We start from the raw sequence: 16,690 nt of genomic DNA, 5'->3' as shown, positions 1-16,690 counted from the left end.
AGCCTTCGTCGCCTAACGACTACCTCCGTAAGCTTGTTGATGAGCTTGTTGACCTCCTCTCTGATCCAATCATAGTTAATGGTTCAGCAAAAGTAATAGTGTTTGACAAAATGATATGTGATGCACCAGCACGTGCCTATATTTACTGCACCAAGGGGCACACTGGTTTTTCAGGCTGCGCTAAATGTACAGATGAAGGAAAATATGATGTCAATAGGGTGTACTACGCGACAGAAGTGTCAACATTAAGAACAGACGAAACTTTTCGTAATCAGGAAGACTCTGACCACCACCGTGGCCTTTCCATACTGACCGAGCTGCCAATCGACATTGTGAAGACCTCACCGTTAGACTATATGCATCTTGTATGTCTCGGTGTGGTCAGAAAGCTATTACTGCTTTGGGCGTCTGGTCCACTTTCTGTGCGACTGGGTCCATCGGAGAGGAACGCCTTTGCTGCAAAGAGCCTGGCTCTGAAGGGACATATTCCTAGAGAGTTTTCGAGGAAGCCAAGGGGTCTCGACGAGTTAGAAAGATGGAAGGCCACAGAACTTCGTCTCTTCCTCCTCTACACAGGCCCAGTTGTCCTCGACGGCATACTTCCTCAGCAACTGTTTCATCATTTTCTAACTCTGCACTGTGCATGCACCATCCTCTCACACCACAAGCTGTATCTTACTGAAAATGACTATGCTGGGCTACTCATGTCACATTTTGTAGAGAAGTTTGCCGACTTGTACGGTCATCACCTTGTCTCCTACAATGTGCACGGCCTCTTACATCTGGCAGAGGATGCAAGGAATCATGGCCCCTTAGATTCCTTTAGTGCGTTCGACTTTGAAAATAATATGCAGGCCCTAAAAAGGGTGCTGAAGAGGCCTGCGTTCACCCTTGCACAACTGTACAATAGATTCCGTGAGAAGCAGCTAGCTTGCATCAACGCCTCTTTAGTGCCAAAGAAAATGGGACTACAAAATCCACACAACAGGGGCCCCCTTCTTCCCGCCTGTACCTCGCCACAGTATGATGTTTTTGTAGGAAATTCTTTCACTCTGAGAACAACCTCACCTGACAACTGTTGCATAGTGCAGGGACATATCATTGAAATACAGAACTTTGCTACAATGCATGGTACAGGGGAGCCTTGCATCATTGGGCGCGAGCTAGTGCATAAACAGGACCTGTTTTGCAAACCCTTTCCATCGTCCTTGGTTGGAATTCACATTGTGTCCAAAGCAACTAACTGCAACATATGGCCCCTGTCTGGCGTAGCCAAGATCGTTGTATTACCATACAAAAGGGATATGGTGGCAGTCCCGATGCTCCACTTGCACTAATGTATAGCACCATCACCGTGAAGCAATACTTTTTTGTGTGTGTTTGTGTACACAGTAGTACATGTAGTACATGTGTGTATTCAGAAGCGTGATCATATATACAAGGACCTAATCTGTATTTTAGACACCATATGCCATTGTCAACTTTATTCTAAAAGACGAAGTTGGAGTTGTACCATGCACGTGGCTAGAGGGCAACCAGTGCAAATGGCCCAGGCGTCCTGCCCACACAGTAGACAAAATGGTCAAAAAAGCTCTCTCTCCTGGTGAAAACTATGAACTGCTGGACGTTCAAGTTAAAGGAGTATTCGGTAAGCTTGAGCTTGAACCCACGCAAAAATGTGTACCTTATCACTCTTATTTCATTTTCAGTGAGCTGGACAGAAGCTAGAAAAATGCTTCCTCTCGCAGAATACCAGTCTGACCTGAATGAAGCAGCCTTGCCCCCTAAAAGAATAAGGCGTCCAAGGGTCTTTAGTGACGATGAGGATGACAACTACCCTGCTGTCCCGCACTCTTTTCTTGCAAGAGGTACTCATGCTTGGAGATATAATTTTTTCGCTATAATTGATATGCAAAGTGATCAAATGTAAGCTTTCATGCCTTTCTAAAAATAGGTATATCACTATCCGATGTGAAACTGACTGTGATATAGTATATCACAAAGGGCATCCCTTACAAGGGCACCAGCAAACTCCTAAAGCAACGTCTTAAAAACTTTCGATAATTAACTTTTTAATTATAAAAGCTACGAGGTTGTTCGAATGAGAAGATCTGATACTTTGGGTACCCCGATACCGTTGCCATTTTCAGAACAAAATACGTTCGGTAGCTGATCCGCAAAAAAATTTGGAAGGAAAACCATTTGTTTATTTTCTTCATTTATTTATTTTGTTCGCAGAATTTTGCTGGTACCTTTTGATATATACTATATTACAACCAGTTTCGTCTTGGGGAAAAAATTATATACCTATTTTTTTTAATCCCGAAAGTTTAATTTCGATCACCTGTATAATGTTTACTTGTGTGACGCTCATGCGCTGTAGATTTGCGTAAGTTCACATGATCCTTGAAATAATATATTGCAGCAAGCTCAGAAGGTCGGCCACCTTCACAGGCACCAGTGCTTCCATCTGAGAAGACTGTATCAAATGCAGGTAATTTGGTAACGTGATTGGCCGACATGCAGCATGTGATGACAAAGTGTGTGGTTATGTGTGAGGCTATTGCATGAAATTGCTGTTTTTGAGTGCATGCTTATTGCAGAGAAGCCCCCTGCAAGACGTTCAGCAGCTGACCCATGCCACTCTCTGTCACAAGAGTCGTGTTCAGGTAATAACATGACGAGCCGCTCACTGAACACTGAATTTGTATGCATATTTGTGTTGCAGTCCAAAGTATTCCAAGGAACGAACGACACACGCAATGCCACCAAAAGTCTCTTGCGCCATTGCTTTCAGGTAGGCATGCTCGGTATAATATACCTGTAACGCTAATTTGGGTATACTTGAAAAAGGTCAGACTGGTGAGCGCACTGGAAGCCAGCAAACTGCGAATGTCACTGAACAAGCAATAGGTATGGTCATCTAGTACCTCGATGTGTGAGACTCGGGAGCTATGATATGTCACAAGTGAATTTCATGCCCGGTCCTCTACACGGACACCTTTCACTTTTTCTTATCTTTCTTTTTTTTTTCATGCAGATGATCCACAGCTGGATTTCCTTTCCATTGAGGGTACATGACCAACTTTATGCATAGTTCCGAAAAAGAGATTTCCTTTGTAGCATCCTGGTATGCATTATGTTCTCACTTATATTACTGTATTGCCTCACAGGAGGGCTCTCTGAGGCTGTTGACGACACGACAGACTTCGAGAGTGGTAAGAACAAAAAACGATGTTCATTAAAGCGAAATTTTGTTTCTCACATTGCCTGTTGCTTACATGTCTCTTCTAGTACATTCCCAAGAGTCAGTGGCAGCCGGAGCACGTAATACGAATCTTTAATTTTGCAATAATTCGCACGGCATTCGTGTACATACAGGGTGTCCCAGAAAACGTGTCATTGAATTATAATAAAAAAGCTACACCACGTAGAGTAATGTGGTCAATGGCATTTGTTCTTGCTAGGTTTTTGCCACCTCCTGACGTGAATGTCGTGTAACGTAAGTAATTATGTAAATTTTTGCGAGCTTAAGTCGGAAATTTGCCAAGTAGAGCTCACTTTTTCTACTCCACCAATGTGAAGAGCGTGTCTAGTTTACTCAAATTAATGATAGTTGACAAGGATGTTCAGGAGCTATCCCATCGGAAAAAATAGCCGAACATCATGCTTTACGGGCCTCCCACAGGATAGCACGCGATGAATTTTTCAGCGCTATCTTTGTCTGTCCCACGAAAGGAGGTTGGAAACCCAGCTCACCCCGGCATCGCAGAAAGAGATAACACAGGCATGGCTTATCGCGTCCGACTTTGGCTGGGATAATGCTTACCCTCTCCCAACTCTAGGAATTATTACTTTTTCTACTATCACTCTGTGGGCTGGCTTTGGAGCCTCCTTTTGTCGGACTCAGTGCAATTGCTCTCAAAAACGTCATCGTGCGTTATGGTTCGTTGCTCTGAAGAGCATGATGTTCGGCTATTTTTTCCGATGGCATAGCCCGTGAATATCGCAGTCAATTGAATTGATTTCAGTGAATTCGGCACGCTCTTCATATTGGTGGGGTAAAAAAGTGACTTTCACTTTGCAGGTTTTTGAGTTCAGTTCGCAAATATTTACATAATTAAACTTGCGATACATGACATTCACATCAGGAGGTGGCAAAAACTTAATAAGAACAAATGCCGTGGACCGCATGATTCTAGGTGGCGTAGTTTTATTATTATAATTCAATGACACGTTTTCGGGGACACCCTGTATATGCATTAGAGCAATATCAGTAGAGACATGCTGATTAGTGTAGACATCTTTTTCAGAACTAAGAGGCCAGAGACGTCAGGGGATGCCAGACTATGGTATGTACAATATATACACGCGCCTTTGAAACAAAATGTCACAAAATATGTATATGTGTTTCCTGACTCCATTGATTTTTGCGCTATGAGAAAAATGAGTTTTTTTCTGTTTTTCTTTTCAGATTTTCAACACGTAGTGCTGAAGAACTTGAATATAATAAGACTCGTTCTCCAGCAACAAGGGGAGCTGTTGTCCAGCCTTATTCCTCCTCAGCCTTCGTTAACAGAAGCTGTAAAGCTGCTTGAGGGCCCATTGGAATCTACCGATCAACTTCAACAATTTGAAGAGGGGCTTACAAAGCAACAAGAGAAACACTTTGTAAGTGACGGCTGCATGTACAAGTACAATCAATATATCAGTCTTAGTACGCCCATATTTCCGACTACATAGGTTCTAGAGCTTTCACTGCTTGGCGGCCACAATACAAAGGTTGCTGTGCGGAGGATGTTATCCTACGTGATTACTGATGAACTTGGGAGACAGTACAGCTGGGAGGGAAAGAAGGGAAAGCTTCCTTTTAGGGACCTCCGCCTGCCAGGATTAATCCTTCGTAAGCAATCCATTTCGTTTGATACTCAGATTTGTCTTGAATAGATTTCTGCCTGTTGATGTTGTTCAGTTGCGTATTACTATCTTCATGTGTCAATGCATTATACCTTGTTTTCTCGGAATCCGCTTGCTTGCCTGTGCGGTTGACGCAAACTCAATGTGTGCATTTTGTGTCCATTTTCAAGGCGCCGTTCACATCCAGAAGAAACTTTCTCGAAGCACACAACACGAGGTCGAGCACGTCATAAAGGAATGGCTGCGCCATGCACGCGAAAGAGTGGAGCGGTCAAAACAGTGAGCCAGGTAACTTAATGGTCCAAATGGACAACTGCCTTTGTGACTAACTAGTTGTTCATCTTGTTTTCAGTGCAAGACTCACACATGCTTCATTCGTTGCAGGGAGCCCCTAGTCATACATTAACTGTACCATATATATTGGGTGCGTAATTAAAAACTGACCAGAATTTTTAAAACTAGAAACATTAATTTTTCTCAATTAGAATAAACAGTGATGTAATGTAAGACAATGGGGCCATCTTTGGGAGGTACCAGTTAACTTTGTAATTATATAAGACATAGAACTTCGCTTCAATGAATTCTTGGTAACTTTCCATGCCCTGATGCCATTGTCGTTTTCAGAAAAAGTAATCCGTCTAGGAGGAGTCGTTGAAAAAAACTCAAAGATGCATGTTTTTGCGTCTTTTCTTCATTTTGTTGATTAGTGCACCTGTAATCCTCTCTGGCGTACGTCTTGCTCTCATCCTACGAGAATATGATAGTAGGAAGAGCAGATGAAACTGCGTGCGCCGGCTAGAAGATAGACTGTTTTCCCGCGACTGCTTATTTACTGCAATACTTTGCTTATTTCAAAAGTAACCTTTCCGCTGCTGGGTATGTCACAACTCTTAAGCTCCTTGCCGTCAGGGGCATTTGCTTTCTTCCTTCTCTCATATTCGAGGATGAGGGCAAGACGTGCGCCAAAAAGGACTATAGAGGTTGTCGAATAAACAAAATAATGAAGAAAAGACGTATCTTTGGTATACTTTTTTGAATTGACTCCCCCTAGGCAGGTTCTTCTTTTGAAAAAAAAAAACTGCAGTGTCATCACTGCATGGAACACTCCCAGTGTTGTCATTGTAGCGAACTCGATGTTTTATGAAAAAGTTAATTACTGAAAGTAATTAAGACAACGTCCTAACTGGCCACCGGTACCTTTCAAGGATGGCCCCCACGCCATACATTACACCACCGTTTATTCTAACTGAGCACAATTAATCTGTATATTTTAAAAAATTCTGGTCAGTTTTAATGATGCACCTTGTATATATATACATATATAGAGACATTTATTAAAGCGGTAGAACGTGTATTCCTACATGCTTTGTATTCACTGCAGGAAGCCCCAGCTGCAGATTTACATTGTGCAGTTTACATTATAATATTTATATACGTTATGTTCAGCGCAGAGACATTTCTGTGCATATCACACTGTATTTTAGAGAATAAACTATATGCCTGGTTCTAAATGCCTTGTAACTGACTCCTTGAGTGTGGCACGGAAACTAGAATGAAATTTATTACATTTGAAAAGCAATTGCAAGTAACATCCCATATTCGTTCAAAAGTCTCATGGCGACGTCGTGGGGACGTTCCTGGGATCTACAAAAGGTGCCGAAATCCTGGTCTTCAGGATCTCCCCTGGATATCCTGGGGATCTGCAGGGTGCTCCCTGGGATATCCTAATGTCCAAATTGGGATATCTCGCAGACGTCACTGGGACGTATATGGTTTACTGGGGTCGCTATGAATTGCAGTAAACAACGTTACGACGGGATTGGCAAGCGTTATTTTTCATACTGCTACACTCCATCGAAGGTAACACGAAACAAAGCTTTGGCCTATTTGATTTTTCACTCTTCGAACTTCGTTTCTAAAAATAATTTGAACGACATGGGCATTCATGCCATCGCAAACTAGAGACACGAAGCAGCAGCACATCGTCACTTTCACTCAAAACGTTGACTATCCATGGTCTCACGTTCCCAAAAACAAGGCACATAAATGTTCGAAGAACTTGTACATTGCTTATCGTCATCCAAAGACACCTAAACGCATTTGTCATTCACTTTTTACTCATTAACTGTCTAGCCGTCCACACGCTCCGACCACAAACAGTGAAACATAGCAACATAGCAGAGCAGCCGCCATCTTCAAGGTTTTCTGCCGCCGCCGCCGCGCTAACTGGAAGCGGCGGCGGCCCATCCGTTGTACACGAGCGGGTTTGGAAATACGCATCCCGGACAGGTCCTGATCGTACGTCTGAACAAACGTGAAGGCACATTGCGACGCCCGTGATCTGCGGCAAGACCGTTTGTAAACAATGCGTTTGTTCTTTCTACGCGACGTTCTGGATGTCTTTCGATCCCGGTAATTATTTTTATCCGATAATCTCGCGTTAACACGAGCTGTTTTGCACATAACGACTCGTGCTGTTGACGACTTCCAAAGATGTGAGACGGCCGCGCGTTAAGACTCACAGCGCCGATGCGATGTAATTAAACTAAGGAATAATGGGCCACCATGTTGCGGAAGAAGCACCACAAAGTTTACGCAGACAAAATACGTTCATCTCTTGCCTTTTTGACGACGGGAAGTTACCGGTAAGCGGCAACACGACTTGTAAACAGAGTCACATGACCTTAAAATGATGTCTTCTATGACGTGCGACCAGGACAAGGTGGCAGTTTTGCTAAAAGCTCCTTGAGCGTATTGAGTGTATATTGAGCATATTCACAACGATGGCGGGCTTTTTGTCACCCCTATGACAAAGGAACAGAAAATGGAAAGAGACGGGCCTCCTCACTACGAGGACGTCCGGTGGCGGACGTGATCGACGCATAGTCCGGGATAAAATAAGTAGTTTTGACCACGACCTACAAGATTACAGCGAACATGTCAGAATCGGCAACCCCTATGAGGAGCCCGTCCTCACGATCCGCTAGGGGCGTTTTTCAGCGGTCCGCGAGGCCTCTATCATGATTGGACAATGAAAATTTTTGAATTTTGAATGCCCACAAGCGGACGCCTGACTACACTAGCAGATAACAGCAACAGCTCCTATGAAACCGCGTGGAATGATGATGATAATCAACTTTAGAAAGAAGCATCTCCTGTGGGACAGCCACCGCTTATGAAAAGTACTAAAGTGAGCTGAAGTACAAAGTATTGCAGATATTGAGTAAACAATAGCCGTGCCGATGAGTAGCGCCACCGCTACCTTTTAAATGTAGCGCTGGAAAGGGGTTCCTATGACGTGGTCGTTAGAATCGAGTAGGTCGTGGTTTTGGCATGATTTCGTTCTTCATCGCCATGTCGACTCCACGGCGCGTGGCCTTTTACGGACGTACTGGAGAGCTTTGCTATATCCGTGTCGCACATGCCGTCGACGTCAGCGCAACTTATGGTGGTTGTGTGGGACCCTATCCTCTGAGGCAAGAGCCTTAGTATGTGCGATTTTGCTCACTGACGCACAATTCCGTTCATTTTTTCCGTGTTGTTGTGTTTTTCTTTCATGGCTAAGGTCGTTATGATCTTCGTTTACACATTATTACCATACCATTACTTCTATCTCACACGGTAGACCATTTGAAAACACAATCAGGTGTTTTCTGCTTAGATTCGTAGCGTACAATATTGATTGAAAGCTTATTCGTTGTCTATTCTTGTTTTTATTCTTCATCTATCTCTTCATGCATGACAACTTTCGAGCTTGTTGCAAATTTTCGTACATGCGTATATTTGAAAATGGTTTCCGTTTGTTTCCTTTTTCATTTTTAATAATGACTGTTACATGACCTTTCATCTACACTGAAATCCATATTGCGCTATTCCCTTGCAGTGTTAGACACAGCCTGCCGTTTCGGTAAAAATTTGCGTGTATTTTAAGCATGGTGATAATAAAAGCAGAAAAGAAATCTCTCTATTTGTGTGTGTGTGTGTGTGTGTGTGTGCGCCTGTGTACGGGACGTGTGGGAAGCGTCCACTGTGTGGAGTGCAGCTACGTCTTTAGCATAGCTATTGAACCACAAGCACATAATTGTACTTCGCAAATGGTACGATTGTTCCACCTTTGAAGTAGACTTTCTATACTCTGAAAATTATTAATGTCCGTTTCCGACTAGTACAGTAAAATCATTGCAATAACTGTTTCTATCCTAGAGTTTCACCTAAGAAACACTCATTGTGGTCACAGCCCGCAGCGCAAGAAGATCCTGTTATTTGCTTAGTTGTCATAGCGCACGCTGCCATTGATGATATCCTTGCACAATAGGAGACCCGTGTTTATTAATATCGACGGTTCTTAACTAATAGGCATGCGCTTCAATCACGATCCTTAATGAGTTTCTACTACTGGAAGACTGAACTCTGCGTTCTCCTTGCAGGCGTCATCACGAATGCAAAGGCCACTGTCTTAGCAACCAGGCTATTTGAAAAATGTATGAAGGATCTCATGCTTCGCTACAGCTTGGAAGCCTACAGCATACAAAAGGCAAGTACGAACTGGTCCCTTTGAACAAATGTGTCTTAGTTAGCAACGTAAGCTGAGGGGTGTAAAGGAAAAAATAATGGAAATCACCATATTTAAGCAAACCGAAGTGCAAACAATGACCTGAAAGAGGGCAGTTGACGGAAACTCGGCGAACCCATCCCTCTCTGGTTACTGACACTGAGAGCGTGATGTCCTCCCGTCAATGTGAGAGGTGAGTCTCTCAGCCTGATAACAGGAGGTCACGTTCCACGTGACCTTCCGATGCCAAAATTCGCAAAAACAACGCCTACCTATGTACTGCTGACGATGGCCCAATAAGGCCAGAACAGCTGTCCAGTCCTGGTGTGCTGACATGTGGGGCTTATAAATAGCTGTAATACTAGTAATATATTGATACATAACTTGGTGATGATGATGATTGGGGGTTTTGTGGCGCAGCGACAACACAGGTCATAATGCGCCAACACTGTGATTAAAATGTGACTAGTTAAAAATAGGTGCGATGTTTAAAAAAGAGAGAAACAACTGATAAAAAGCAAGCCTAAAACTACAAAAGGTTCACAATTCCAATGTCTTTTAAAAAAACTGAAAACTCGACTAAAAGGGATGATAGCCTCATCACCGAGCAATAGTGCTGGGTGAAGAGGTAAGAAATATATATAAAATTCCTTAAAATGACGATGACGATGAGTTTCGTGATGTGGACATGTCATGAGTATGTGCATAACAGAAAGAAGCTCACCACAATGCGTGCATTGAGGTGGCTCCTTTCTCTGAAGTAAAAACTTGTGTGTAATGTATGTATGACCTATCCGTAACCTTGATTGTAACAGACTACACAGACGATCTTCCAGGTACTCTCCATGACTTTGAATGTGAGGTTTGATCAAGTGGAGTTTGTTGCATGTCTGTGTATCCCAGAAGCTCTGCCACTTAGCGTAAATTGATTTCTTGAGTGTTGACCTAATATCTTGGATGGGGATTTCAAATGGGGTAATGTCACTGGAAGTTGCAGCTGCAGCAGCCTGGTCTGCTAAATCATTACCCAATATGCCAGTGTGGCTCGGCACCCAGCGCAGGATAACAGAATAACCCCTCTTCTGTGCAGAGCTGGCCAAGGATTGTGCGCGTTGCACAAGGAAATTCTTTTGTTTCTGTCTGCGACAAATGGCATTAATGGAGCTCAAGGAATCACTGTATATGATGGCTGATTTTATGCAACCTTGAAGAATGTAGCTCAGTACAAGGATAATGGCATACACCTCTGCAGTAAAAATGGAAGCTATATTTTTTATACGATGTGACCTTGTGCATGTTCCAGAAATCATGGCACAAGTCACTCCTGCGCTAGACTTTGACCCATCAGTATAAATTTCAACATGGTTTCCAAAACTTTCTTTCAAGTGTTCGAATTCCTGTTGTAGTGTTGATGTAGCAGTTTCCTGTTTCCTGTACTTTGTCTATGTAGTATCGGACCTTGGAGGTGGTTCCCAAGGTGGGAGCCTTTTACCACAGTCCAAAACTGGGGTGTTATAGCAAGAAAATTCGTGATCCAGAACATCCCCCTCAATGCGCATAGAAAAAGGAGGGACTACCGAGGGTCTGTTTATAAAGAGTTGCTTAAACCGCGTACTTGTGACAGAAGTGAGTGCTGGATGTTGCGGAAAAGTTCTTATTCTTAGTGCATATGATGCTGCGAGGTAAAATTGCCGTCTTTTTAAGGAATATTCATGAGATTCGACATACAGGCTTTGGACCGGTGAGGTTCGGAAAGCACCGAGAACGAGCCTGAGTCCCTGGTGATGAATAGTATCTAAGGATTGCAACACAGACTGACGGGCAGAGCCATAGACGACGGACCCATAATCTATCTTCGAGCGAATGCAAGATGTATACACACGGCGGAGTGTTTCCCGGTCAGCACCCCAGGATCTGTGAGAGAGGATTTTCACTAAATTCATCGACTTGAGGCACTTCACCTTCAAGTTTTGAATATGAGACTTGAAGGAGAGCTTAGAGTCGAATATGACACCAAGAAATTTGCTCTCCGATTTTACAGGTATATCTTGCCCATGAAGTTTGAGCGTGGGTGGTGGAAATGCTCCTCTCATTCTCACAAAGTGGACACACACTGTTTTCTCTGTGGAGAATTTAAACCCGTTCACTGAAGACCATTTGGCCATTTTATTTATACACAGCTGCATCTGTAGTTCACATCTTGACAAGCTTCCCGAACAACATGATATTTGGACGTCATCCAGATACAAAGAGTACGATATGGAAGGTGGAATGACACTTGCTATAGAGTTAATTTTAATCAAGAATAATGTCACACTAAGAACGGATCCCTGCGGGACACCATTCTCTTGCACAAATGAACGGGATAAAGTAGCTCCAAGCTATACTCTAAATGTTCTGTGCTGAAGGAAATCAGCAATGCATTTAAAAAGGCGACCTCTTACACCAATGGAATAGAGGTCCTACAGGATACCGTATCGCCATGCGGTGTCATACACTTTTTCCATATCAAAGAAAACTGACAAACAGTGTTGCCTTCGGACAAAAGCTTCACGAATAGTTGTTTCTAGAAGAATGAGGTGATCCACTGTGGAACACCCCATTCGGAAACCGCACTGGAATTCAGATATACAATTATTTGTTTCTAGGAGGTGGATCAGTCGGTTGTTTACCATTCGCTCAAAGGTTTTACCTATGCAGCTCGTGAGAGCAATAGGACGGTAACTGGCTGGATTTGAAGCTTCCTTCCCTGGTTTTAGGAGGGGTATTGCAGTTGCGATTTTCCATGCAGATGGTCTCGGGTTCCAAATTCAGAAAGGCATGACCCAACGCATTGTACACGTACTTGAAATGTCCAATGCGACGACCAAAAAATTTATTCATGTGATTATGCCATGTTTTTGTTTTGCACCTTGGGAACGCGTACGCTTTCTTGCGTAAAAGCACCATCCAACTTTCTCGAGACGAGAATGGGTTACGGCCACGAACTCGGATCCAATAAAGAATGGGAATGCATAGCACGGACGATTATGTACCACACGCACACGTGCTATATACCTCAAACGCGACGAAATTCCTGAATACCAGGCGATATTTGCTTGAGATGCGTATCTGCGTCCATGCGCTTCCTCGTTTCGAAGCAGACTAACTACCTTGCTGGCCTCCACTAATGTACGATAGCATGTCATAAAAGGTTATATAATTATTCATATTATTATTATTCCTATTAATTTCAATAGGAACGACAAAGCGGAGCAACCATGACACATCTACCTAAGAGGGATTATTCACAATACCAGGCGATATTTGCTTGAGATGCGTATCTGCGTCCATGCGCTTCCTCGTTTCGAAGCAGGCTAACTACCTTGCTGGCCTCCACTAATGTACGATAGCATGTCATAAGAGGTTATGTAATTATTCATATTATTATTATTCCTATTAATTTCAATAGGAACAACAAAGCGGAGCAACCATGACACATCTACCTAAGAGGGATTATTCACAAATATACGAAATCGCACGAACTATTTTCCAACACGGACGACATACCACTCTCTGCTGCCCGTCAGTTCTTGCTTCATGTTGATCCGACAGGGAAAATATCGTTCAAAATTTCTCTTAATACTTAAGAGAAGTTCGTGAGAAAGTCAGTCTTGCATGAATCACGCTGTTTTCTCATAGAAATCTCAAGGCCAGACCCTGAATTATACCACAGGATATTTTCTCATCGGTGTGCCTGTGAGGATTTGTATACGAATCTGCATCCTCTGTAGGAAATTCTCAGATAAGAAGGCGCTTCTGTAAGGAATTCTGAGAGAATGCTATGCTTCTATGAGATTTTCTGAAGTATTTTTCAATAGGGCAACTAAGCGGGGCGCAGCCAGGGGAACAGACAAGGCAAACCGAATATTTATTAATAATCAAAAAGCAAAAATGGAAAGTACAGTTTAAGGCAATCGACATCTTCTTCATGGACCTCTTGGGGTTGTCCTCCGTTTATAAACACAAACAAAAAGAAAAACACGAAGCAGCATGCAGCACTAGCACCAGCCTCCGTGCCCAAAATGTCCAAAGATGCCGAATGACGATGCACACAGCTAGTAGCTATCAAAACCTGTAACGACTAAAACATATCATGAGAGAAAAAAAATCGAACAAGGAATAATTTCAAAATAAACACAAAAACAAATCCTAGGTAACCAATTTAGAGAAAAAGAGAAAAAAATAGTAATGCACCAGTAGTAGTAGTAGTAGTACACCACTACCCTTCAAAGTAGTAGCAGAACCCAGGGAAAAGTGACCAGTAGTAGGAGCAAAAGTCAAGTAACATGTTAAGTAATGGCACAAAGTACAGCAGGGAAGGCGTGGCGTCGCCAAAAGACAACCAATGAGCGGCCACGGACCAGGGACACCGAGGCATCTAGTACCAGCCCAATTAGAGATACAAAGATGGAGCAGGACTCCCATCTCACCTCACCACTAAGGCATAGAACCCCCAATAATCATTTTTAGAAATGACCTAAACATTCAAACAGAACAGGGACGCAAGACAGGCGACACCGCGGCACCCCCCACCGACGGGCTGCAGCTTATGCCTAACCACCCAAGGCAGAGGTAGCCCAACCTCCAATCAGGTAACCCACTTTCATGAAGGTAAAAAGAAGGAGACAACACAAATCGATTTCAACACAGGGAATACCTTGGTCTCAGTGTGGCACGGTCTTGATTTCATCGAATCTGGACAATAAAATGTGGCTGCTCAAAAGCGGGGCTGCCCATAGGGCAACCGCATGGAAAGGTGACTTTGACTGGATGCACTCTTTCATCCGACAAAGGGCTTGCAATGGGATGACTCAACCGTCGGGATGCCAAACTGGAAGTAATGTCTCCAGTAACCTCTGGGCCTGAAGTAGCTTCCTTTGGATAATTTGGGGCAGGGGAATAATAGTGGCATTGTTCTTGTGCAAATATTGGTGGGAGCACATGGAATCACTGATAAGGCTCAGCAGGGAAGAGCATTGGGAAAGCTTTACATCAACAAAAGTATCACAATACCAGTAATACCTCGGTTATGTATGTTATAATACAGATAGAAATACATTTGGAAAATGAGTATTATAATATACAGGGTGTTCAAAATTAAGCTTTCACGAGCGCTACGCAAACACAGCGATGACAGGAAACCGGATGATAACCTTACGCTACTTGTGTAAGAAACAGGTGCTGCTAATTATGTAGCACCTGTTTCTTACTCAAGGAACAGAAAAAATAGCTCCAGTTTTCTTTTGTTCGCCTATTTATAGTGAAGGCTTAATTTTGAACACCCTGTATAATACAAATATTGAAAATAAGAGTATTACTAGTAGGCCCACGGCTGCTTGGAAGTCACACAATGTGAAAACGAACCAAGCGACAGAAAAAACAAAAAGTAAAACAAACATGCCAAATGTACAAAAAAGCCATATAAACTAAACTGGGCGTCAAAAAATAAATACACCCGCTGAAGCTTCCAGTTGTCGTACATTAGAATAGGCTATCCGATTTTAATATTCTGGGCAATCGTATGTATCTACCGCCAGGGGCCAGAAGAAAGGCCCAGAAGTCCTAAGCTCCAGAAATCCAGTGTTGTGTATTAAATGTGAGTCGGGTCATAAATGCGACCTGCATATACCTGAAGCTCCACCTACTTTTTGATGTACCTAGCCAATGACAGGTCAAAATACAGTTTCGTATTATTACAAGCCATCCAGTGCTTATACTTCACCCTTTTTTATTGGTTGCCGTCATTTGGAGGAAATCGATAGATTGGATTGTAACGGATAGTGTCGTCGACAGACGAAAACGATGTATTGTCTGCCCACCTCTAGAAAGCCCACCTGCACGGAAAGAGGGATGCTGCGAGACCTCAGAATTCTAGAAATGGTTACTGGCAGGAGTGATTAGGCTAGGAGAGCCGTACAACAGCTTCTTCGCAGCAGACGGCAGCACCTATAAACTTTTAAGTCACATAACATAAGCAGATAGAATAAAAAATGTGCAAGATATATGTGTAAATAATATTCAATGCTATATTGCTTGCATGTCAGTAGCATGTTTCTTGTTGTTTTGTTGGGACCATAACTAGACCTAATGTTGCTGGCGAAACAATTCATTTTAGCGTAAACAGTTATAACGGAGCTAAAGTTAAAGCTAATTTTGCTGATGCGTACATGATGAAATATACTCAGACTGTGAAATTATAGTAGTCTGTATGAATCTAGTAGTCTAGAAGTAGAACTTTTTCACGAAATCTCCACTTCATCGTTCCAAGCACCATCCTCCATTCTGGAGAAATTTTGTTGTCATAGCGGTCTCCATGGAGAACGGCAACCAAAGAAATACGCCAAAGTTTGGCTGACAGGTCGAGTCTATTTCTTAGCCTCCTCCTCATGTTCAGACTCCTTCGTCTCCTTTTTAACACATGCCACCCCAGAAATCGAAATGGAGTGCAAGACCCACGCTACTGTAGCTGCACATGCAGACATCTCATTCCGGACCACTATGAAGACTTTGATGAGCCAATGGTGGCATCACTCTATTTACTTTGTTCTACCTGTGTTTAATTTGCTATTGTTTTGGCAGGTTTAGCACACCTAATGCTTGACTTTTCGCCACCTGGTTGTACGTTCCACAACTACACAGTCAGGACACTCAAATGCAACATAGGTTGTTTTGCACAAACTCTCTACGTGTGTGCACATTGCTGTTAATATGGCAGCGTTAGTGTCCTCCTTACGAAAGAATAGTGATGTAGTCTGTCTGTAGCTACGGAAGTGGAGTGAGGCACTCCGGGGTGATAGAAGGAGTGTATGTTGCGGAGAGAGAGAGAGTACATGTGCAGAGCGCACTGAAGTAGGTGACGAGGAGCGGAGGACGGCAAGTGCAGTTGGTCTAGAGGTTGAGGCGCGTCAAAGAGGGCGCGGCATGTGCTATGAAATCCGTGCGGAGGAGCAGCAGCGGAAGACCAAAGGGTCAAAAGGACCATGCCACAGCGTTGTGTAAGGTCGTGTGAATGCTAGTGTCCAGTTGTAAAGGAGACTTCCCAAATGATTTTCGAGTTTTAATGCCAACGCATGTACGTCGGATCCACCAATGGATCTACCATGTATTTTTATATGTGGTGCGAGCCGACGCTTTGCAAGTAACACCATTCTTCTCTTCATTGCCACATGCATCGTTTAG

The 16,690-nt window shown here is 43.1% G+C and overlaps 1 protein-coding gene across 1 annotated transcript; it reads left to right on the top strand.

Annotated features, from left to right (window-relative positions):
- The first annotated feature begins 1,515 nt into the window (after window positions 1–1,515).
- Window positions 1,516–5,397, top strand: LOC135376586 (uncharacterized). The gene is made up of 14 exons (XM_064609117.1): window positions 1,516–1,648; window positions 1,710–1,868; window positions 2,426–2,494; window positions 2,604–2,669; window positions 2,729–2,797; window positions 2,854–2,913; window positions 3,041–3,073; window positions 3,174–3,218; window positions 3,295–3,327; window positions 4,314–4,352; window positions 4,475–4,671; window positions 4,744–4,903; window positions 5,088–5,205; window positions 5,270–5,397. Exons 1-13 carry the CDS (start codon window positions 1,579–1,581, stop codon window positions 5,198–5,200), a joined length of 1,113 nt encoding a protein of 370 aa, XP_064465187.1. The 5' UTR covers window positions 1,516–1,578; the 3' UTR covers window positions 5,201–5,205; window positions 5,270–5,397.
- Window positions 5,398–16,690: the final 11,293 nt, after the last annotated feature.

This window comes from Ornithodoros turicata, unplaced genomic scaffold, assembly GCF_037126465.1.
Source record: "Ornithodoros turicata isolate Travis unplaced genomic scaffold, ASM3712646v1 ctg00001167.1, whole genome shotgun sequence".
NCBI lineage: Eukaryota > Metazoa > Arthropoda > Arachnida > Ixodida > Argasidae > Ornithodoros > Ornithodoros turicata.
Note: the sequence above shows the minus strand (reverse complement) of the source record. Positions and strands in the feature narration are given on the sequence as shown.